At 44.0% G+C, this 22937-nt stretch overlaps 2 protein-coding genes across 2 annotated transcripts; both read left to right on the plus strand.

Annotated features, from left to right (window-relative positions):
• The first annotated feature begins 227 nt into the window (after positions 1-227).
• Positions 228-4061, plus strand: LOC142182938 (hemagglutinin/amebocyte aggregation factor-like). The gene is made up of 5 exons (XM_075257757.1): positions 228-285; positions 801-876; positions 1619-1807; positions 3198-3350; positions 4022-4061. The coding sequence occupies exons 1-5, from the start codon at positions 228-230 to the stop codon at positions 4059-4061; spliced, it is 516 nt and encodes a 171-aa protein (XP_075113858.1).
• A 14848-nt stretch (positions 4062-18909) lies between these two features.
• On the plus strand, positions 18910-22510 carry LOC142182939 (hemagglutinin/amebocyte aggregation factor-like). Its single transcript, XM_075257759.1, has 5 exons — positions 18910-18967; positions 19489-19564; positions 20092-20280; positions 21647-21799; positions 22471-22510. Exons 1-5 carry the CDS (start codon positions 18910-18912, stop codon positions 22508-22510), a joined length of 516 nt encoding a protein of 171 aa, XP_075113860.1.
• Positions 22511-22937: the final 427 nt, after the last annotated feature.

The following is a 22937-nucleotide window of genomic DNA, read 5'->3' on the forward strand; positions in this document are numbered from 1 at the left end:
CATAATTGCTCAGTGAGTACATGATATCAATACCCAGCTCCATGATGTGACCTTCACACTTCTCCAGATATCAGGATTAGCACAAATAACTGAAGGACAACTGGTTAATGTGTATTAGTCCTCCATCATTCTCGTATATATAAACCCCCAGGAGCTCAGATCCACAGGAAGGTCCTCTACCTCCTGACGGCTCAAAACTCCTCTCAGGAACCTCCACCCTTGACATTATGCAGGTGATTTTGGCATTGCTGCTCGGGATCGCTGTGGTTTCTGCAGCTCCTCAAGGTAATGTTGGTGACTATTCTAGTACTAACAGTAATAACAACTTCTAACACTATGAACAACTATTATCCAAGTCCAAAAAATCTGTGATTTGATATTAAGCCCTTTTCATCCTTTCAATGTTTTTTCTACAGCCATATAAGGGCTTGTTTTTTGTGGAAAGAGTTGAATTTGCAAATGGCACAATTTTGGACTAAGAAATTTTAACCAAAATGTGTTAATTTCTATAGAAGTTTGATGTGTAGACTTTTAATGGTCAATCTCTAAAATTCTCAGAGTTTTCACTGGATTCCTATGGAGTGACTGGACAGGACTAGGCCCATCATCTCCGATGGCCTTACAATAGTTACATTGGTATATAGGTCCTCGATTAGACGCACGTAACTCTAGGAATTTTTTACTTTTTCAAACATGATATTGCACTATGGTTACCCGTCAACTTTACCCAAATCAAGGGCCACGACAGAAAGATGTAAAGTATTACACTGTATATGATGTGCTTGCTTTATTTCCTTCAGAGCGATGGGCCAATAACTACGATCAAGTTCTCAACTATCAGTGTCCGAGTCATCAGAGCATTAACCTAATTTTCAGGTAATAGAATATGTAAGTACTTTATGCAGATTGCCCTGGGGTAGCCAAGTAGGAGGGAGGTGGCTAGTGGGACATGTGCCCCCAGTGCTTTTTATAAGCAGGGGTGACAAAGTGACACCATAATTCCCACCATTGTGGGAGCGCCCTCTCCTCATGGTGTTGTAGTATAGAGGAGCTCATTGCCCGGCTTTACCCTGCTCTCAGGAGACGAAAAAAGCAGGTGCAGAATTGAAGAAAGCCATTCGATTATAGCGATTTGATAGGCCGATTCTTTCTATGTTAGGATGGAAGGTAACGTTTTATGGAAAAGATTTGTTCAGCCTGGCTGTAGTAGGTTTTGATTTTGGTGAATTTGGTTTCCCAAGTTCTCGTATTACTGGGGCTTGTGTTTTTTTTGAAAAAGTGGGGGGTTGGTAACAAGTCACTAAATCCTTAACCCACTTGCAGAAGGTTGTGTATACTCAACCATCTAGGGTGATATATGGGAAATGTGCCTAGCTATGGTATAATACTGTAGGTGTATCGATGTCCCTTCAAATCAAAGGACCCCAGATAGACCCCTTTAGCATCCAGGACTCCATAGCTGCTACTATGGCTATGGTTACACCCATGAGTAGAAGATTTTCTGAGTATACCCCCCATGTAACTTATCCTACACCATTACAAACCACTTTAACAATTACAAAATTTTATGTATTATATGAATGCTTATTAAAGTATTCCCACCCTCTTATCCCTCCAGCATCCATGATAATAAGCGTGAGGATCGTATCTGGGATTTCGGCTGTCAGAACACCTTTAATAACCCAGGTTCCTGTTCCTGGACGGGTTACGTCAATGACTTTGACCAAGAGTTCACTTACACCTGTCCCTTTGGCACCGTCCTGAGTGGAATGGATAGTTACCATGATAATGGAAGAGAAGACAGGAGGTAATGGGAAGACTTTCGTGATTACAGCAGTTCATGTCTGAAGCCCCTGACAACTTTTTTTTACCCAATTGTTTTTCACTCCTATACATCTATGCTTAAAGGGGATGTCCAGGATATTTCAGTATAGTGGTTGGAGGCCCAGGAGGGTGATAGAAGAAAAACAGGCAAAAACAACCCAACCCATACTTACAGATGCTCCGGTGTCACAGGCTGATGTCCGGTCCCGGGAGTCCATGCCGCATGTGACCGCTGAGACCAATCAGCAGGCTAAGGAAAGGACACAGGATGTCGCTCGTGAATACCATAAGTGACGTCTTGGTTACTTTCCTTAGGCCACTGATTGGCTTCAGTAGTCACGTGCAGCGGAGACTTCTGCTGGAAAAGCCTCGGGGTGCTGCAGTGCTGGACAATGGCAAACAGCACTTTTCTCTCCGTATGTTCTGTGCAGAAACAGAGTGGAAACCACATAGACCCCATTATAGTTTATGGGGTCCGGGGTTTTCCTTAGGTAACTGCTTTTTTATGTGGATAGGTTTCCTTTCGGGGGGGAGGGGGGGTCCCCAAGTAGATTCCCCGAACGGGAAACCTGAACGCAGATATGAATAAAGTCTGAGTCATGTGATCTCATTCTGACCTGCCGCTATTTACAAACCTTTCACTGCTCCTAATCTCACTTTCTGGATGAGGAAACTGAATTTTTAGATTGATGTAGATTTTCCATATTGATTGAATTAATAGGAGGTATCAAAATCCTTTTCTGGTCAACTATGAAAATCTTGACTTATTTTGGCTGTGTCTGCCAGTTGGCTTACTTATGTTAGGCCTGTTGTAGGAGTGAATACAGAAATTATTATTTTGGTATCCTTTCAATCCCTATGTAATCCCCTGCCCCCATAGGATCTGTACTAGGCCTAACACCCTGTATTAGTTGTGCCTGAAGTGTTCCTTGAAATGAGAGGCGTACCTACAATGGTCCCAGCAGATTCACCAAATAAAGGGATTCCAGGTCTCTCTAAAATGTTTGAGGTACTAGATTTTCATGGTGCAGCATCACTAGGATGGGTGAACCTTCCGAGACTCATTTTGTGAATAGTGTCAGGGTTCTCCTGCAGGTTTAGAGTCCACCCCATATTCCAGCTATAGCCCAATTACAGACATCACCAGGAACAAACACTGGATGCTGTAAGGGATCCCGGGAGAGGTTAGGAAAGGAGAGTATGACTGGTTATTACTTTTCTACATGTCTTCTGGGTTTTCAATAATTCATTTTTGGGGAACTCCAGCCACGAATCACTATTACACTCTGGGGTCTGAATTTGCCATATTTGTATGAATCTGTGGGGCCTTAGCCTAAAAAACAAAGCCTAAAAAACAAAAAATTCTTCCCTAGATGGAGATTCCTCTGCTGTCAAGGTGAGACGGCTGTCCAGAGAAACTGCCAGTGGAGCGGCTACATCAATGACTTTGATGGCTACCTAAGATGGGACGCACCTCCAAACCATTACCTTGTCGGGGCTCATAGTTACCATGACAACCACAGAGAGTAAGTATTTGCACCGGAATACAGGATATGATGCCTCCAATTTGATATTTCATTAACATGCCATAGATATTGATATCTATTGAATTTCTATATTTGGAACCCTTAAAGTGACATTCCCCTAAAAAATGTTATTCTTCGGCATATCAGAAAGATACATGATTGTAAGTGATAGGGAAGGTTATATTTTTTACCAATGGCTGTATTTGTGGATTTAGATCGGGGGTAGACAACCTTCGGCACTCCACCTGTTGTAGAAATACAACTCTCAGCATGCATATTTACTCTGCTGTTCTTGGAACCACCATGGAAGTGAATGGAGCATGTTGGGAGTTGTAGTCTCACAGAAGCTGGAGTGCTGAAGGTTGCTGATCCCTGGTTAGACTCTGACATGGGAGTTGGAGGCCAAATAGTGGATACTTAGAGGCCTCCAGTCAGCCCCCACCACGGCAAACAGTAATAAGGAAGAATTCTACTTTCTCCTAAAGCTTAATCCAATGACTTACAGAGGCGTCATATGGCGGCATATGTAATGCGGAATATTGTATAATAATATGGACCTGTAGAAAGTCCCGGTTTAGGAGTCAGGCTATTGTCTGCTCTACTGAACTGATATTATCATCATCACCATCTTTTCTTTCCTTGCTTGACTCTCAATCTTCTTTGTTTTGTAGGGACAGACGCTGGAATTACTATTCATGCGAGAAGAACTGAAATAAAACAGCATTTTTAATCAGAAAACGTCCTGTTTCATGTTATTTCTATCCCGGTGATACCGGAGGTTACCTCTAGAGGTGCTATGCTCTGCAGGTTACATTACTTTTTAGGCATTGCTCTGAGGAGATACTGTTTCTTTTTGAAGAGACCACCAGGTGACAAGGCAGTCTTTTAGGTTATAAATCACCAATATACAGTCTCATAGTGTCACACTTACTGCGAGCAGTATACAGAGGCGACGTTTCGATTGATTTTATGACCTTTTACAAGTCCAATCTGCTGTTATATGGGTTGTAGAATGGAGAAGGTGGAGATCAGCTCTATTGGGGATAACAAACCCTCTTGGTGATTATTTTCTAAGTCACAATAAAAGGCGAAGACACATTTACATTGAATAAACATCCACAGTATAAGGAAAAAGTAAGTGAACCCTTCAATTTAATAACTTTTAGATCCCCTTTTGCAGTGATCAACTCCAACAAGTGTTTCCTGGAGCTGCAGGAAATTTGCACAACGTTAGGGAGAAATTCAGGAGCGTTCATCCCTGAGAATATGTTTCAGTTCATCTATATTGTTGAGTTGCCTTGCACATGTCTGGGAAAGTTCTATAAAGACGGGGCAAGTAGGAGAAACCATCAGAATATGAGAAATTCAGTCAGAGACTGGTAACATCACGGAGTGCGCCATCTAATGGATGGATATCATAACAGGGCACGGTCAGGTTATCTCTAACTCGCTCTAGGACGTGTATTTACAATGATAGAAACAAGTTTCCCCACTATACAAATATATCCACACAACAGGGGAAGCTCCTTCACACATCAGTTCTTGTCTCAATGTTGTGCTGTTTGTTTTGCCTAATTAGTCTTATTTCCATGGGCTTCACCTTATCTCTATGCAGGGTCGGACTGGGATGTCTAGGGCCCACCAGTGGAATTGTTTCTAGGGGCCCACCGCCAGGACCCTGCAGATCAGCGGTACCGAGACAGGGAGGTTAAAGGTAACAACATGTTGGGAGCCATGCTACTCACGCACTATACCATGTGCACTACATATACCTACTGCTACAGCCTGTATGGAAAGTGAACAGCATGGCTTCTAGAAATGTTACCATTACCCGTAGCTGAAGTGTCCTGGAAAAGCTGATCTGCAGAGGTCCTGGCTGTTGTATCATCGCAGATGTAATATTGATGGCCTATCCTAAGAACAGACCATCAATATTAGAAAGATGGATAAATCCTTTAAAGTGGTTGTCCAGGAATTGGAGCAACTCATGTGGTGGGAGGGAGGTGTAAAATAAAAAACAAATAAATAAAAAAAGAATACTCATCTGTCCTTGGCGCTCCGTTGTCCGCCGGTAGAGTCCATTCAGTCTCATACTGGCACTACTTGCTGGGAGTCCTGCACCTCATGTGATCGCTGAGACCAATTAGGTACAGGAACTCCAGAAATGAGGCCATGAGACCAAACACAGGCGGGGACAACGGGGCTGGGGACAGGTGAGAAGGCTCTTTTTTTAAAAAAAAAAATATATATATATATTTTTACACCTCCCTGGCGGCCACCACAGTGATCACTCCAGTTTATAGACAACCTGTTTTAAGGGGTTGTCTGGGCCAAATATTTTATGGCCACTTCACTGGTCCCCCATAATGTATGGGATACAGTGATGGGGCCATTATACTGTGTGGGAGTAGTGATGGGGTAACATATTGTGCAGAATGGGGATGTTAAAATGTCTGGGGCATATTAAAGGGGTTTCCAGGGTTAAACTTATTTTATGGCCTATACTCTGGATAGGCCATAAATACCTCAAACCTCACATTGCAGAAACACAACGTCTTTGGCTACTACAGAAAAAACCAGCAAAGTGAATGAAATATAATCAAATTTACCTTATCCGCACACAGCAGGAAAAAAGATGTGGAACAGCCACAAACTCTAAAATGTGAGCGCTTCTAAAAACATGGCCGGTTACTTTCAGCTGCGCAATCGGGAGAAAGTGCGGAGAAAAAAAACACTGTGGAAAAAATACATTGAGATTCGCCGCTATTTTTTTCCACAGCTATTTTTTTAGCCGCATCTCACTGTTGGGCCTCATCCTTATTATCTCAATAGACTGAGCATTATACTATAAGGCTGAGTTCACACAGAGTTTTCTGGTCAGGAATTTGGTTCTATTGGGTTAGAGTTCTATTGGGAGGCTTTTTTGGAGGATGATTTTGAGGTGGATTCCTGACCAAACAACTCCGTGTGAACTCAGCCTTAGGGCTCGTTCACATCTGCGCCTGGTCTCCGTTCTGCAGGTTTCCATTTCCTGCACAAAACAGAGGCAGGAGATGGAAACCTGCAGGAGGCTCTCTCACCCATTCATTTGAATGGGTGAGAAAGATGTCCGGCTGTGAGCGGCGGTGAGCGTTTTATGCTCTCTGCCATTAAACCGATTTTTTAAAATCGGACACAGAGTCGAACACGCAGTACTCTGTGTCCGATTTTAAAAAAAAAACGGTTTTGCGGCGGAGAGCATAAAACGCACACCGCCGCACCCGGTCTGACAGCTTTCTGTCTTCTACATGCAGAAGACGGAAAGCTGAGAACGGACTGCCGAACGCTAGTGTGAACCTAGTGTCAGGCTAAAGCCCCATGTAGCAAGACAAAGCAAAAAGCGCTGCGGGAAAAACCCCGGCGGCAACACATCAGTTTTTCCTGCAGTGCTTATTGCAGAAACTCCGCAGAGGTTTCCTCTAAGGACTTTGTTTCCTTTAGGGTAAGTTCACACGGGGATTTTTGGTCAGGAGGCCGTATCTGCCTCAAAATCCTGACCAAAAAGACGGCTCCCATTGAAATCAATGGGAGCCGGTCAGTTCTTTTTTTTCCGGGAGCCGGTTTGTTCCAGCTCCCAGAAAAAGAAACATGGTGCTGATTCTTCAGGTCGTTTCGCCTCGCGATTCAGCCTGAAGACACTCCCTCCTCCCATCCATTTATTTGGGCCAAATCTGGAGCAGAGTGCGTGACTGGAGGCCGGTGCAGTGCACCAGCATTCAATTGCGGCTACCCGATTTTTGGTCCGGAACCTGAGGCGGCCTCCGCCTCAGGTTCTGGACCAAAAAACCCGTGTGAACTTAGCCTTATACCTATAGGGAAACTGCAGGTGTTTCTGTAGATATAAGTGACATGCTGCAATTTCCAAAACCGCAACAGTTTTGGAAATTGCAGTGTGTCCGCCGTGTGTGTTTTTCTGCAATGTGTGGATGGGATTGCACTCACTGCGTTCAGTAATGCATTTGGGGAGTCCGCATGGGGACCCTCCCAAACAGACTACCGAGCAGACGGTGTGCAGTGAAAGCACACATAGATTATAATGGGGTTTTTCCGTGCGGTGTCCGCATAGAACATGCGGACAGAAAAGTACTTTACAATCTACTTTCCTGTCCACATGACTCATGCGGACACCGCGTGGAAAGCACACGGACCCCATTATAGTCTATGGGGTCCGCGTACTTTCACTGCACACCGCTTGCTAATGCGTTTGGTAATCCGTTTGGGGGGAAGGGGGAGGGGGTTCCCATGCAGACTCCCCAAACAGATCACCGAACGCAGATGTGAACCAGGCCTTATACATATACCATATATACTCACACATATACAATACAATATACAATATACACATACAATACTATAGCACATATACATTTATATACATTCATATACCATATAAGTCATATATATACTTGAATGAATACTATATATACACACACACATATATACATACACATTATTATAGCATACTGTATATACTCACACATACCTGTATACAAACATACAGTACTCACACAGTATACAAGACACATACTTTACACAAATGTACATATATACATATTAAACATACAGATTTTACAAAAAGAGTTTACTCACCTATTTCAGCAGTAGTGAACTCAGCAGACGACTCCCTGTCCTCCCCACACGCTGCGATGTAAGGGTGCATTCACACTGAGTAAACGCTAGCTTATTCTGAACGTAAAACACGTTCAGAATAAGCGGCGTCTAAAGCAGCTCCATTCATTTCTATGGGAGCGGGGATACGAGCGCTCCCCATAGAAATGAATGGGCTGCTTCTTTCACTCCGTGCAGTCCCCTTGAAGTGAATGGGGAGTGCCGGCGTGTACGCTCCGGCATGAGCAGAGCTTGCCGTATACGCCGGCACTCCCCATTCACTTCAATGGGACTGCACGGAGTGAAAGAAGCAGCCCATTCATTTCTATGGGGAGCGCTCGTATCCCCGCTCCCATAGAAATGAATGGAGCTGCTTTAGACGCCGCTTATTCTGAACGTGTTTTACGTTCAGAATAAGCTAGCGTTTACTCAGTGTGAATTCACCCTTAGAGGACTCAGTGTGAGGAGGAGGGGGGAGGGGGAGGAAGTGCGTGCAGGCAGCAGGGGAGACCTCACAGGAGAGCAGCAAAGCAGCTGCAGGTAAGTGAAGGGAGAGGCTGTTAGCTGATGCTGAAGAAAGACACGTTGTCCTCCGATGTGTACTTCTTCAGCATCAGCTAATGGGGGCCCCTGTGTGTGGAGGCAGATGCATTGGCCAGGTGCCCGGTTGGGGCCCCTGGCCATCCCGATCGGGCCCCGACCAATGCATCTGCATTGGTAAAAATCAAAACTTTAAGTCAGGGGGTCGGGGGCCCACCGGGGGGATTCCCCAGTACACCGGTGGGCCAGTCCGAGCCTGTCTCTATGTACATAATAGATAACACATAGTGGCTGAATGGCAGCAAGTCTTATCTCCTAGATGGCAGTGCAGTCAGTAGTTCTCTTACCTTTAGGAGTTCTAGAATGTTTGCACAGTGCGTTTGCTACACATGCTGATATATAGACTTGCCAAGAGACCGCGAAAGTGCTTGTACAGGTGACTCGCAGCTTTGAAGTGATGTGCGCATGCTCAGAGTTACTTATACACTCGTTTTCTATATTGGACACCCTGCATCTGTCCGCGGATAAACCGCCAGACAGTGTGCATTGTCCCCAAACCAGCACCCTAAGTGTAGGGCATTAACCCTATCAGCATATGTAGACACACATATGCTGAGAAAAAAAGTAGATATACCAGGAGTCCGTAGCAGCTAAGTGAGAGAAGAAAGAAGGAAGACTTCAGGCTCATTTAGCTTTCTGTGCGGAGTGATCTTCACTTGGTCTGATGTAGATTATACAGCCTGATCGTGGTTGGGAGGAAGGATCTACAATAGCTCCTTCTCACACTTGGGATGAAGCAGACGGTCACTTACAGTGCTCCCAAGTGCCGTCAAGGTCTCATACATGGGGTGGGATTGATTCTCCCGCATGGAGGTCACCACAAACAGTGTCCTTCTGTCACCCACCACCTGTACTGGGTCCAGGGGGCTCCCCAGGCAGAACTGGCCCTTCTGTTTCTGTCTCTGGTTGATATACTGCTCCCCCAGCAGGCCACACCGAAAAAGATGGCTGAAGCAATCACAGAATTGAAAAAGGCCTTAAGAAGCGGCCCCCTTGACTCCAAAGGCCCTCAGCCTCCTGAGCAGGTAGAGTCTGCTGTGACCCTTTCTGTGCAACACACCCAAGTGATCAGCCCAGTCCAGTTTATTATTGAGGAGCACACCCAGATACTTATAGGTCCTGACTATCTCCATGAAAGTCCCTTCGATCTCCACTGGGATCGGAGCACCTCTCCATTTGCTAAAGTCCACCACCATTTCCTTGGTCTTTCCTACATTAATCCAGAGCTGGTTGTGCTGGCATCATTCAACAAAATCCTGGTTTAAGTCTCTGTATTCCCTATGGTCACCATCAGTGATGAGGCCTACAATAGCAGAGTCATCAGAGTACTTCTGTAAGTAGCAGCTGGATGAATTGTGCCTAAAGTCAGCAGTGTACAGTGCAAAGAGAAATGGGGCAAGAACTGGACCTTGTGGTGCCCCCATACTACAGATCACAGTGTCAGACACACCGTCTTGGGCTCTCACATACTGGGGGCGGTTTGTCAGGTAGTCTGGTATCCAGTTGGACAGGTGGTGGTCCACACCACCAAGGTTCAGCTTCTCCCTCAGTAGCCCTGGCTGAATGGTGTTGAACGCACTGGAGAAATCAAAGAACATTATTCTCACAGTGTTCCCGGGTTTCTCCAGGTGAGAGAGAGCTCTGTGAAGAAGGTTGATGATGGTGTCATCTACCCCAATGCCCGGCCGATAGGCAAACTGCAGAGAGTACAGAGCGGAACACATTAGAGGGTGTAGGTGTGTCAGGACCAGTCTCTCTAGGACCTTCATCAGGTGGGATGTCAGTGCTACAGGTCGGTAGTCGTTTTAGCCCATCGGGTTGGGTTTCTTTGGGAATGGTACCACACAAGATGTTTTCCACAGTTAAAAAAGAATGCAATAAATGTATATTAGTTGCTAAAAGTGGAAACCAAACAATAAATTATATGCACCAAACATCCTAAAAGAGTTCAACATGTGCAGAGTTCATTCATATTACTGAGGCCTACACCCGCATGCACGTGTCTTCAGAAAATCACTAAAACTGGAAGGAACAAAAATCTGCTTTGAAACTGGAAATGTTAAAAAAGTATCATCCTATAAAATGTAGGGATTACACACCGTGAAAAGTAAGTGAACCCCCTAAACCCTATATAAGTTTTGAAAGTAGACAACCTGAAGATTACATATGTCTCAATGGGTCATCAATAGCCACATCCACCTTCATGCAACTTTGTGAAAAACACAAAACATTTTTTGAAAAAATGCACTAAAACACATATTTGCACCTAAAACTCCTGTTCAAACTAACATTCACATACAAAATACATTTAAAATAATAGCTTAAGGTGTAGACAATGTGTATATATACTATATGTACCGCATACATCAACTACAACAAGACCTCGGACTCCCAAAAACATGAATACAGAAGACGAGTAACTTTTCAGTTTTTTATTTGTTAAAAAAGTTTCAAATATCCAATAAATTTTGTTCCACTTCACAATTGTGTCCCACTTGTTGTTGATTCTTCACCAAAAAAATAAAAATTTGATATCTTTATGATTAAAGCCTAAAATGTGGCAAAAGGTTGAAAAGTTCAAGGGGCCGAATACTTTCTCAAGGCACTGTAAATGTTTTTTTTTGTTATTTTTTTGACCTCCCCTGGGTCTTCACCTATTATACTCTCAGTTCAGAAAAGACCCCGGAGTATAATAATTTACCGCAATGCATGTACTATAAGAGAGTAATGTCAGCTATAGAATACTTATAATAAGGATGGACCGAACTGGATTCATTTTTTATTTCAGGTTTTTAATTAATTTTTCTGTTCATATAAATAATATTTTTGTTTCATTCACTTAAAAAAAATAATAAAGAAAACAAATTGTTTATTTCCTTTTTATGTTTTTGAGTACTTCATTCATATGTTTGATATTTAAAGGGAACCTGTTGTTATGATTTTGTCCCATGACCCAATAGCCGTACCCGACAGAGCATCTCACCTGTTACCCAGCGCTGTCTGCATGATGTCTGCGTGCTGCCCATACTAATAACTTTTATTCAATATTCAAATGAGGATTTTGAAGTCATGAGAGTGGAGAGCTAGTGTATAAAGTCATGTTCTCTTCCCATCGCCTCCCTTAAGCCCCCAGACCCTGTGACGTTCCAACTCCAGCCCAATGAAATTCCACAGTGGTTGTCAAACTCAGCGCTGAATCCAGGTGTACATGTCCAACTTCATATCAACACTGAGCGTTCACCAGGGACTCAATGAATCATCTTATCCAGGCGGCTTCAGTGCTGGGCATGCGCACCACTCTGAAATAGCCTGACTGAAATGTGTCACTGAGGCCCCAGCGCATGCGCAGTGATGAAGTTGAGGATGTACACCACTGAGCTTGACAATTTCATGAGGCCGGTGCACTTACATCACAGAATCTGGGGGCAGTACATTAGCAGCGTAAGTGTAGCGTTTGGGTGTGGAGAGTTTGACTTTATATGCAACAGGTGAGATGATATATTGGGTATTACTTTTGGTTTATGGGGCAAAATCATAAGGACAGGTTCTCTTTAGGTCAGCAGGTAATGCAATCCTGCCCGATGCTTTTTTATATATATTTATTATTATACAATACGCATTATAACAGAAGAGAGAAGTCGATATTTTAGTCTGAAGGTCATATCTTATATATTAACAGGTGTTTTGCTCTATGTTTATTCCCACTGTTAAAAAAATATATGAATTTCTGTTAGGACAGGCAGGGCCTCCGCTGTGCTGCTCGGAGGCGCCCGACCCGATCCCTGTCCAGTGCCGGAGTCACTGCTGGTTCTGGCACTGGGGTAGGCCGAAGGATTCCGCTGAGTTTGCAGAGGTTCCGGTTTCTCCCTAGTGCTAGAACCAACATTTTTGGGGTCAGGGAGGTCAGCGGCGGGCCTGAGGCTATTTAGGCCTCATTCTGGTCTTGGCCCGGCTTGTTATTCGTTTACCATCAGTATCAACTCCCTGCCTCTCCTGCTTCCTTTTTGTCACCTGCCTCCTGTCTCTGTACTTGGATTCCCTGGATTGTTGACCTGGCTTGCTTTACAGACCTTCTCTCCATGATCCCGATTTGACACCTTCCTGACCTCCTGTGTATGACCTTTTGGCTTTCTCCTGACCTCCCTTCTTGGATCCTGATTTGGCTACTCCGCTGACCTCCTGTGTATGACCCGGATCTCCTGACTTTGCTGCAGCTTCTTCCCTCTGCTACCTCGTGACCTCCAGTTAACGACTACGAATTTGCTTCCTTGGCTTCTGTGTGTCTTCCCTGAATTACCTTCCTGCACTCCTGCCATTCTGAGCCATCCTGCTCTTACGGACTTCACTCCAAGGTTAGCGTCTGGGTACTTCTGGGTCCTCTTCCTTGGGGTTCGCTGGGTCTGTGTCGCTCTCTGGGCAGTTGCGGATCTGGGCCCTGGACTTTTACCAAGTCCAACCCCACCATTAGGAGCTCTGGTGAAGAACTCCGGGGCCTGGTTCTGCTCCGGTTAGGGGAGCAAGGCACACCCAGGACTGTTTTTACCTCAGCACTTGGCGATTCTAGTTGCGCAAGACCTTACAGAGTTGTTTGTTGCATCAGATTCCTAACAATTTCTCTTTTTGTAGTATACCACTGGCTTTTTCTTATATATATTTATATATACTAGAGGGAGGACCCGGCTTCGCACGGGTATATTACATTTTATGTTTGTGTAGTGGCCCCATAAGAATTGTCCAATTTTGCACTGGTGTATTTTGTATGTGGTTTGTGTGTATGTCCATAAGCGTCATGTGATTATGTGTATCTCATTTTGAATGTCAGTGAAAAACCTGTGATCAGTTGTTATGGATACCTAGAGTAAAGCTGTATCTAATCCTTCTCCATGTAGTACTGTGTTTAGATGCAAGTATCTAATCCTACGGCATGTGATACTGTGTGCAGACGTGTGTATCTAATCCTATGGCGTGTACAACTGTGTGAAGACACGTGTATCTAATCCTCCCCTGTGGGGTATTGTGTGAAGAGGCGCGTATCTAATCCTACGGCGTGTGGAACTGTGTGTAGACGCGCGTATCCAATCCCCCAGCATGTGGTACTGTGTGCAGACGCGCGTATCTAATGCTATGGCATGTGGTACTGTGTGTAGATGCGCGTATCTAATCCTCCCCGTGTGGTACTGTGTGCAGACGCGCGTATCTAATCCTCCCCCGTGTGGTACTGTGTGCAGACGCGCGTATCTAATCCTCCCCCGTGTGGTACTGTGTGCGGAGACGTGTATCTAATTCTCTGACTTGTGGTACTGTTTGCAGAGGCATGTATCTAATCCTCCAAAGTGTGGTACTGTGTGCACACACACGTATCTAATCCTCCCCTGTGTGGTATTGTGTGAAGAGGCACGTATCTAATCCTACGGCATGTGGTACTGTGTGTAGACGCGCGTATCTAATCCTATGGCGTGTACAACTGTGTGAAGACATATGTATCTAATCCTCCCCTGTGTGGTATTGTGTGAAGAGGCGCGTATCTAATCCTACGGCGTGTGGAACTGTGTGCAGACGCGTGTATCCAATCCCCCGGCATGTGGTACTGTGTGCAGACGCGCGTATCTAATCCTACGGCGTGTGGAACTGTGTGTAGACGCGCGTATCCAATCCCCCGGCATGTGGTACTGTGTGCAGACGCGCGTATCTAATCCTATGGCATGTGGTACTGTGTGCAGATGCATGTATCTAATCCTCCAAAGTGTGGTACTGTGTGCACACACACGTATCTAATCCTCCCCTGTGTGGTATTGTGTGAAGAGGCGCGTATCTAATCCTTCGAAGTGTGGAACTATGTGTAGACGCGTGTATCTAATCCTACTGCATGTGGTACTGTGTGCAGACGCGTGTATCTAATCCTATGGCGTGTACAACTGTGTGCAGACGCGCGTATCTAATCCTCTGGAGTGTGGAACTGTGTGTAGACGCGTGTATCTAATCCTAAGGCCTGTGGTACTCTGTGTAGACGCGTGTATCTAATCCTATGGCGTGTACAAATATGTGCAGATGCGCGTATCTAATCCTCTGGAGTGTGGAACTGTGTGTAGACGCCTGTATCTAATCCTTCGGCATGTGGAACCGTGTGCAGACACACGTATCAAATCCTTCAGTGTGTGGAACTGTGTGCAGAAGTGCGTATTTAATCCTCTGGTGTGTGGGACTGTGTGCAGACCCGTGTATCTAATTCTATGGCATGTGGTACTGTGTGCAGACGCCTGTATCTAATCCTATGGCGTATACAACTATGTGAAGACACGTGTATCTAATCCTCCCCTGTGTGGTATTGTGTGAAGAGGTGCGTATCTAATCCTACGGCATATGGTACTGTGTGCAGACGCGTGTATCTAATCCTATGGCGTGTACAACTTTGTGAAGACACGTGTATCTAATCCTCCCCTGTGTGGTATTGTGTGAAGAGGCGCGTATCTAATCCTACGGCATGTGGTACTGTGTGTAGACGCGCGTATCTAATCCTCTGGAGTGTGGAACTGTGTGTACACATGTGTAGCTAATCCTACGGCATGTGGTACTCTGTGCAGACGTGCGTATCTAATCCTCTGGGGTGTGGAACTGTGTGTAGACGCCTGTATCTAATCCTTCGGCATGTGGAACCGTGTGCAGACGCACTTATCTAATCCTTCAGTGTGTGGAACTGTGTGCAGAAGTGAGTATTTAATCCTCTGGTCTGTGGAACTGTGTGCAGACCCGTGTATCTAATCCTCTAACATGTGGTACTGTGTGCTGATCTGTGTATCTAATCCTGTGATGCGTGTATCTCAGTTTGGATATCAGTGTTGTATTGTGCATGTGGAGTGATCGTGTGTATTGCAGTTGGAATATGAGTGAAAGTCTTGCAGGTTTGTATTGGCTAAGGGGGGGCACTGTGTTTGGAATGCTGTATCTCAGCAACGGTATGTCCGAGCGAGTTGGAGTCTCGTCTTAAACCTTCCCGGATACCTGAAGTGTCTCTATACCAAATTTGGTGAAGATCGGTCCAGTCGTTTGGTTCGCATTAGAGCACAGACAGACAGACAGACAGACAGACAGACAGAAATTCATTTTTATAATATAGGGAGATATATACAGTCCTATGAAAAAGTTTGGGCACCCCTATTAATCTTAATCATTTTTAGTTCTAAATATTTTGGTGTTTGCAGCAGCCATTTCAGTTTGATATATCTAATAACTGATGGACACAGTAATATTTCAGGATTGAAATGAGGTTTATTGTACTAACAGAAAATGAGCAATATGCATTAAACCAAAATTTGACCGGTGCAAAAATATGGGCACCTCAACAGAAAAGTGACATTAATATTTAGTACATCCTCCTTTTGCAAAGATAACAGCCTCTAGTCGCTTCCTGTAGCTTTTAATCAGTTCCTGGATCCTGGATGAAGGTATTTTGGACCATTTCTTTCTACAAAACAATTCAAGTTCAGTTAAGTTTGATGGTCGCCGAACATGGACAGCCCGCTCTCAAATGATCTGAAAACAAAGATTGTTCAACATAGTTGTTCAGGGGAAGGATACAAAACGTTGTCTCAGAGATTTAACCTGTCAGTTTCCACTGTGAGGAACATAGTAAGGAAATGGAAGACCACAGAGACAGTTCTTGTTAAGCCCAGAAGTGGCAGGCCAAGAAAAATATCAGAAAGGCAGAGAAGAAGAATGGTGAGAACAGTCAAGGACAATCCACAGACCACCTCCAAAGAGCTGCAGCATCATCTTGCTGCAGATGGTGTCACTGTGCATCGGTCAACTATACAGCGCACTTTGCACAAGGAGAAGCTGTATGGGAGAGTGATGAGAAAGAAGCCGTTTCTGCACGTACGCCACAAATAGAGTTGCCTGAGGTATGAAAAAGCACATTTGGACAAGGCAGCTTCATTTTGGAAACAAAAATTGAGTTGTTTGGTTATAAAAAAAAAAGGCGTTATGCATGGCGTCCAAAAAGAAACAGCATTCCAAGAAAAACACATGCTACCCACTGTAAGATTTGGTGGAGGTTCCATCATGCTTTGGGGCTGTGTGGCCAATGCCGGCATCGGGAATCTTGTTAAAGTTGAGGGTCGCATGGATTCCACTCAGTATCAGCAGATTCTTGAGAATAATGTTCAAGAATCAGTGACGAAGTTGAAGTTACGCCGGGAATGGATATTTCAGCAAGACAATGATCCAAAACACTGCTCCAAATCCTCAGGCATTCATGCAGAGGAACACTTACAATGTTCAGGAATGGCCATCCCAGTCCCCAGACCTGAATATCATTGAACATCTGTGGGATGATTTGAAGCGGGCTGTCCATGCTCGGCGACCATCTAACTTAACTGAACTTGAATTGTTTGTCCAAAATACCTTTATCCAGGATCCAGGAACTGATTAAAAGCTACAGGAAGCGACTAGAGGCTGTTATCTTTGCAAAAGGAGGATGTACTAAATATTAATGTCACTTTTCTGTTGAGGTGCCCATACTTTTGCACCGGTCAAATTTTGGTTTAATGCATATTGCGCATTTTCTGTTAGTACAATAAACCTCATTTCAATCCTGAAATATTACTGTGTCCATCAGTTATTAGATATATCAAACTGAAATGGCTGTTGCAAACACCAAAATATTTAGAACTAAAAATGATTAAGATTAATAGGGGTGCCCAAACTTTTTCATAGGACTGTATATATATATCTTATTATTATACAATATGCATTATAACAGAAGAGAGAAATCGATATTATAGTCTGAAGGTCATATCTTATAGAGTAACAGGTGATTTGCTCTGTGTTTCTTCCCACAGTTACGTAAATATATGTATTTCTCTTTTTGTAGTATACCACCGGCTAGTTATAAGACACAGACTGCCAGTGGTGCGTGTTCCTAAATTCTATTCATATTGGGGACCCACTGGGGGACATTTACTAATCCTGATGAATATTTAGACCAGTGTTCCCCAATCTTTTCAGACACAGGCCACCCTGGAAAAATAAAATTCCTTGGTTTACCCCTACTAAATAATGTTTACCAAAATTAATGTTGTTTGAAGACATGGGGCATCTTCCCAACCAGAGTGTCACGGCTCCATGGTGGGTTTCCAAGACATCCCTGATTTAGACAATGTAAACTTAGACTAGGACCTAATATAGAGTGACTGATGCTGCAAATTGGGGTAGACTGCCCAGTAGAGTTTATACTACCTATTTGTCTAACTTTGTGCAAGAATTTTGTGCCCCCTTTCCTACTAAGGCATGCCCCCTACCAGATGAGACAAAGAAGTGTCTACAACAGAAAAGAGGTTGGCCATAAAATTATTTAGAAGCCATGTTTTCTTATCACACCTTTAAAGGGATCCTATCATTCAAACTCATTTTTTTTCTCACTAACACGTCGGAATAGCCTTAAGAAAGGTTATTCTTCTCCTACCTTATTTCTCTGCGCTGCCGTTTGCTTGAAATCCCGTTTTTTGTTGGTATGCAAATGAGTTCTCTCGCAGCATTGGGGGCGGGCCCCAGCGCTCAAACAGCACTAGAGGTGTCCCCAATGCTGCGAGAGAACTCTCCAGCGATGCCTCCATCTTCTTCAGGAACGTCCTCTTCACGCGTCTTCTTCCGGCACAGGCGGTCAAGCTTGTAGGCCTCGGGCATCAAGCAGAGCCGACTGCACATGCCCACAGGCCACAAGAAAATGGCCGCTTACTTACTGTGTAAGCGGCCATTTTTATTCTGGCTGCGGGCATGCACAGTCGGCTCTGCCCAAGGCCAACAAGTTTGACCACCTGCGCCGGAAAAAGACGCGTGAAGAGGACGTTTCTGAAGAAGATGGAGGCGGTGCTGGAGATTTTTCGCGCAGCATTGAGGGCGTCTCCAGTGTTGATTGAGTGCTGGGGCCCATCCCCCAAAAAAACGGGATTTCAAGCAAATGGCGGCGCTGAGAAGACATCGAAAGGTAGGAGAAGAATAGACTTTCTTAAGGCTATTCCGACATGTTACTGAGAAAAAAAATGAGTTTGAATTATAGGATCCCTTTAACTTTTTAGAGCGTTTAGTTACGTAAATGCTCAGTGAGTACATGATATCAATACCCAGCTCCATGATGTGACCTTCACACTTGTCCAGATATCAGGATTAGCACAAATAACTGAAGGACAACTGGTTAATGTGTATTAGTCCTCCATCATTCTCGTATATATAAACCCCCAGGAGTTCAGATCCACAGGAAGGTCCTTTACCTCCTGACGTCTCAAAACTCCTCTCAGGAACCTCCACCCTTGACATTATGCAGGTGATTTTGGCATTGCTGCTCGGGATCGCTGTGGTTTCTGCAGCTCCTCAAGGTAATGTTGGTGACTATTCTAGTACTAACAGTAATAACAACTTCTAACACTATGAACAACTATTATCCAAGTACAAAAAAACTGTGATTTGATATTAAGCCCTTTTCATCCTTTCAATTTCTTTTCTATAGCCATTTTTTCTATAAGGGCTTGTTTTTTATGGAAAGAGTTGAATTTGCAAATGCCACAATTTTGAACTAAAATATTTTAGCCAAAACGTCTCAATTTCTATAGAAGTTTGATGTCTAGACTTTTATTGGTCAATCTCTAAAATTCTGAGTTTTCACTGGATTCCTATGGAGTGACTGGACAGGACTGGGCCCATCATCTCCGATGGCCTTACAATAGTTACATTGGTATATAGGTCCTCGATTAGACGCACGTAACCCTAGGAATTTTTTACTTTTTCAAACATGATATTGCACTATGGTTACCCGTCAACTTTATCCCAAATCAAGGGCCACGACAGAAAGATGTAAAGTATTACACTGGATATGATGTGCTTGCTTTATTTCCTTCAGAGCGATGGGCCAATAACTACGATCAAGTTCTCAACTATCAGTGTCCGAGTCATCAGAGCATTAACCTAATTTTCAGGTAATAGAATATGTAAGTACTTTATGCAGATTGCCCTGGGGTAGCCAAGTAGGAGGGAGGTGGCTAGTGGGACATGCGCCCCCAGTGCTTTTTATAAGCAGGGTTGACAAAGTGACACCATAATTCCCACCATTGTGGGAGTGCCCTCTCCTCATCGTGTTGTAGTATAGAGGAGCTCATTGAAAAAGTGGGGGGTTGGTAACAAGTCACTAAATCCTTAACCCACTTGCAGAAGGTTGTGTATATTCAACCATCTAGGGTGATATATGGGAAATGTGCCTAGCTATGGTATAATACTGTAGGTGTATTGATGTACCTTCAAATCAAAGGACCCCAGATAGACCCCTTTAGCATCCAGGACTCCATAGGTGCTACTATGGCTATGGTTACACCCATGAGTAGAAGATTTTCTGAGTATACCCCCCATGTAACTTCTCCTATACCATTACAAACCACTTTAACAATTACAGAATTTTATGTATTATATGAATGCTTATTAAAGTATTCCCACCCTCTTATCCCTCCAGCATCCATGATAATAAGCGTGAGGATCGTATCTGGGATTTCGGCTGTCAGAACACCTTTAATAACCCCGGTTCCTGTTCCTGGACGGGTTACGTCAATGACTTTGACCAAGAGTTCACTTACACCTGTCCCTTTGGCACCGTCCTGAGTGGAATGGATAGTTACCATGATAATGGAAGAGAAGACAGGAGGTAATGGGAAGACTTTCGTGATTACAGCAGTTCATGTCTGAAGCCCCTGATAACTTTTTTTTACCCAATTGTTTTTCACTCCTATACATCTATGCTTAAAGGGGATGTCCAGGATATTTCAATATAGTGGTTGGAGGCCCAGGATGGTGATAAAAGAAAAACAGACAAAAACAACCCATACTTACAGATGCTCCGGTGTCACAGGCTGATGTCCGGTCCCGGGAGTCCATGTCGCATGTGACCGCTGACACCAATCAGCAGGCTAAGGAAAGGACACAGGATGTCGCTCGTGAATACCATAAGTGACGTCTTGGTTACTTTCCTTAGGCCACTGATTGGCTTCAGTAGTCACGTGCAGCGGAGACTTCTGCTGGAAAAGCCTCGGGGCGCTGCAGTGCTGGACAATGGCAAACAGCACTTTTCTCTCTGCATGTTCTGTGCGGATACAGAGCGGAAACCACATAGACCCCATTATAGTCTATGGGGTCCGGGGTTTTCCTTAGGTAACCGCTTTTTATGTGGATAGGTTTCCTTTCGGGGGGTCCCCAAGTAGATTCCCTGAACGGAAACCTGAACGCAGATATGAATAAAGTCTGAGCCATGTGATCTCATTCTGACCTGCCAGTATTTACAAACCTTTCACTGCTCCTAATCTCACTTTCTGTATGAGGAAACTGAATTTTTAGATTGATGTAGATTTTCTATATTGATTGAATTAATAGGAGGTATCAAAATCCTTTTCTAGTCAACTATGAAGATCCTGACTTATTTTGGCTGTGTCTGCCAGTTGGCTTACTTATGTTCGGCCTGTTGTAGGAGTGAAGCATGATACAGAAATTATTATTTTGGTATCCTTTCAATCCCTATGTAATCCCCTGCCCCCATAGGACCTGTACTAGGCCTAACACCCTGTATTAGTTGTGCCTGAAGTGTTCCTTGAAATGAGAGGCTTACCTACAATGGTCCCAGCAGATTCACCAAATAAAGGGATTCCAGTTCTCTATAAAATGTTTGAGGTACTAGATTTTCATGGTGCAGCATCACTAGGATGGGTGAACCTTCCGAGACTCATTTTGCGAATAGTGTCAGGGTTCTCCTGCAGGTTTAGAGTCCACCCCATATTCCAGCTATAGCCCAATTACAGACATCACCAGGAACAAACACTGGATGCTGTAAGGGATCCCAGGAGAGGTTAGGAAAGGAGAGTATGACTGGTTATTACTTTTCTACACGTCTTCTGGGTTTTCAATAATTCATTTTTGGGGAACTCCAGCCACGAATCACTATTACACTCTGGGGTCTGAATTTGCCATATTTGTATGAATCTGTGGGGCCTTAGCCTAAAAAACAAAAAATTCTTCCCTAGATGGAGATTCCTCTGCTGTCAAGGTGAGACGGCTGTCCAGAGAAACTGCCAGTGGAGCGGCTACATCAATGACTTTGATGGCTACCTAAGATGGGACGCACCTCCAAACCATTACCTTGTCGGGGCTCATAGTTACCATGACAACCACAGAGAGTAAGTATTTGCACCGGAATACAGGATATGATGCCTCCAATTTGATATTTCATTAACATGCCATAGATATTGATATCTATTGAATTTCTATATTTGGAACCCTTAAAGTGGCATTCCCCTAAAAAATGTTATTCTTTGGCATATCAGAAAGATACATGATTGTAAATGATAGTGAAGGTTATATTTTTTACCAGTGGCTGTATTTGTGGATTTAGACCGGGGGTAGACAACCTTCAGCACTCCACCTGTTGTAGAAATACAACTCTCAGCACGTATATTTACTCTGCTGTTCTTGGAACCACCATGGAAGTGAATGGAGCATGTTGGGAGTTGTAGTCTCACAGAAGCTGGAGTGCTGAAGGTTGCTGATCCCTGGTTAGACTCTGACATGGGAGTTGGAGGCCAAATAGTGGATACTTAGAGGCCTCCAGTCAGCCCCCACCACGGCAAACAGTAATAAGGAAGAATTCTACTTTCTCCTAAAGCTTAATCCAATGACTTATAGAGGCGTCATATGGCGGCATATGTAATGCGGAATATTGTATAATAATATGGACCTGTAGAAAGTCCCGGTTTAGGAGTCAGGCTATTGTCTGCACTACTGAACTGATATTATCATCATCACCATCTATTCTTTCCTTGCTTGACTCTCAATCTTCTTTGTTTTGTAGGGATAGACGCTGGAATTACTATTCATGCGAGAAGAACTGAAATAAAACAGCATTTTTAATCAGGACACGTCCCGTTTCATGTTATTTCTATCCCGGTGATACCGGAGGTTACCTCTAGAGGTGCTATGCTCTGCAGGTTACATTACTTTTTAGGCATTGCTCTGGGAAGATACTGTTTCTTTTTGAAGAGACCACAGGTGACAAGGCAGTCTTTTAGGTTATAAATCACCAATATACAGTCTCATAGTGTCACACTTACTGCGAGCAGTATACATAGGCGATGTTTCTATTGATTTTATGACCTTTTACAAGCCCAATCTGCTGTTATATGGGCTGTAGAATGGAGAAGGTGGAGATCAGCTCTATTGGGGATAACAAACCCTCTTGGTGATTATTTTCTAAGTCACAATAAAAGGCGAAGACACATTTACATTGAATAAACATCCACAGTGTAAGGAAAAAGTAAG

This window comes from Leptodactylus fuscus, chromosome 10 (assembly GCF_031893055.1).
Source record: "Leptodactylus fuscus isolate aLepFus1 chromosome 10, aLepFus1.hap2, whole genome shotgun sequence".
Lineage (NCBI taxonomy): Eukaryota > Metazoa > Chordata > Amphibia > Anura > Leptodactylidae > Leptodactylus > Leptodactylus fuscus.

Bases quoted from the DNA above. Each gene is read 5' to 3' on its own strand.
- LOC142182938 (XM_075257757.1), top strand. From the start codon at position 228: ATGCAGGTGATTTTGGCATTGCTGCTCGGGATCGCTGTGGTTTCTGCA. The intron at 1,808-3,197 runs GTAATGGGAAGA...ATTCTTCCCTAG, and splicing joins AATGGAAGAGAAGACAGGAG to ATGGAGATTCCTCTGCTGTC. The intron at 3,351-4,021 runs GTAAGTATTTGC...TTTGTTTTGTAG, and splicing joins TACCATGACAACCACAGAGA to GGACAGACGCTGGAATTACT.
- LOC142182939 (XM_075257759.1), top strand. From the start codon at position 18,910: ATGCAGGTGATTTTGGCATTGCTGCTCGGGATCGCTGTGGTTTCTGCA. The intron at 19,565-20,091 runs GTAATAGAATAT...TTATCCCTCCAG, and splicing joins AGCATTAACCTAATTTTCAG to CATCCATGATAATAAGCGTG. The intron at 20,281-21,646 runs GTAATGGGAAGA...ATTCTTCCCTAG, and splicing joins AATGGAAGAGAAGACAGGAG to ATGGAGATTCCTCTGCTGTC.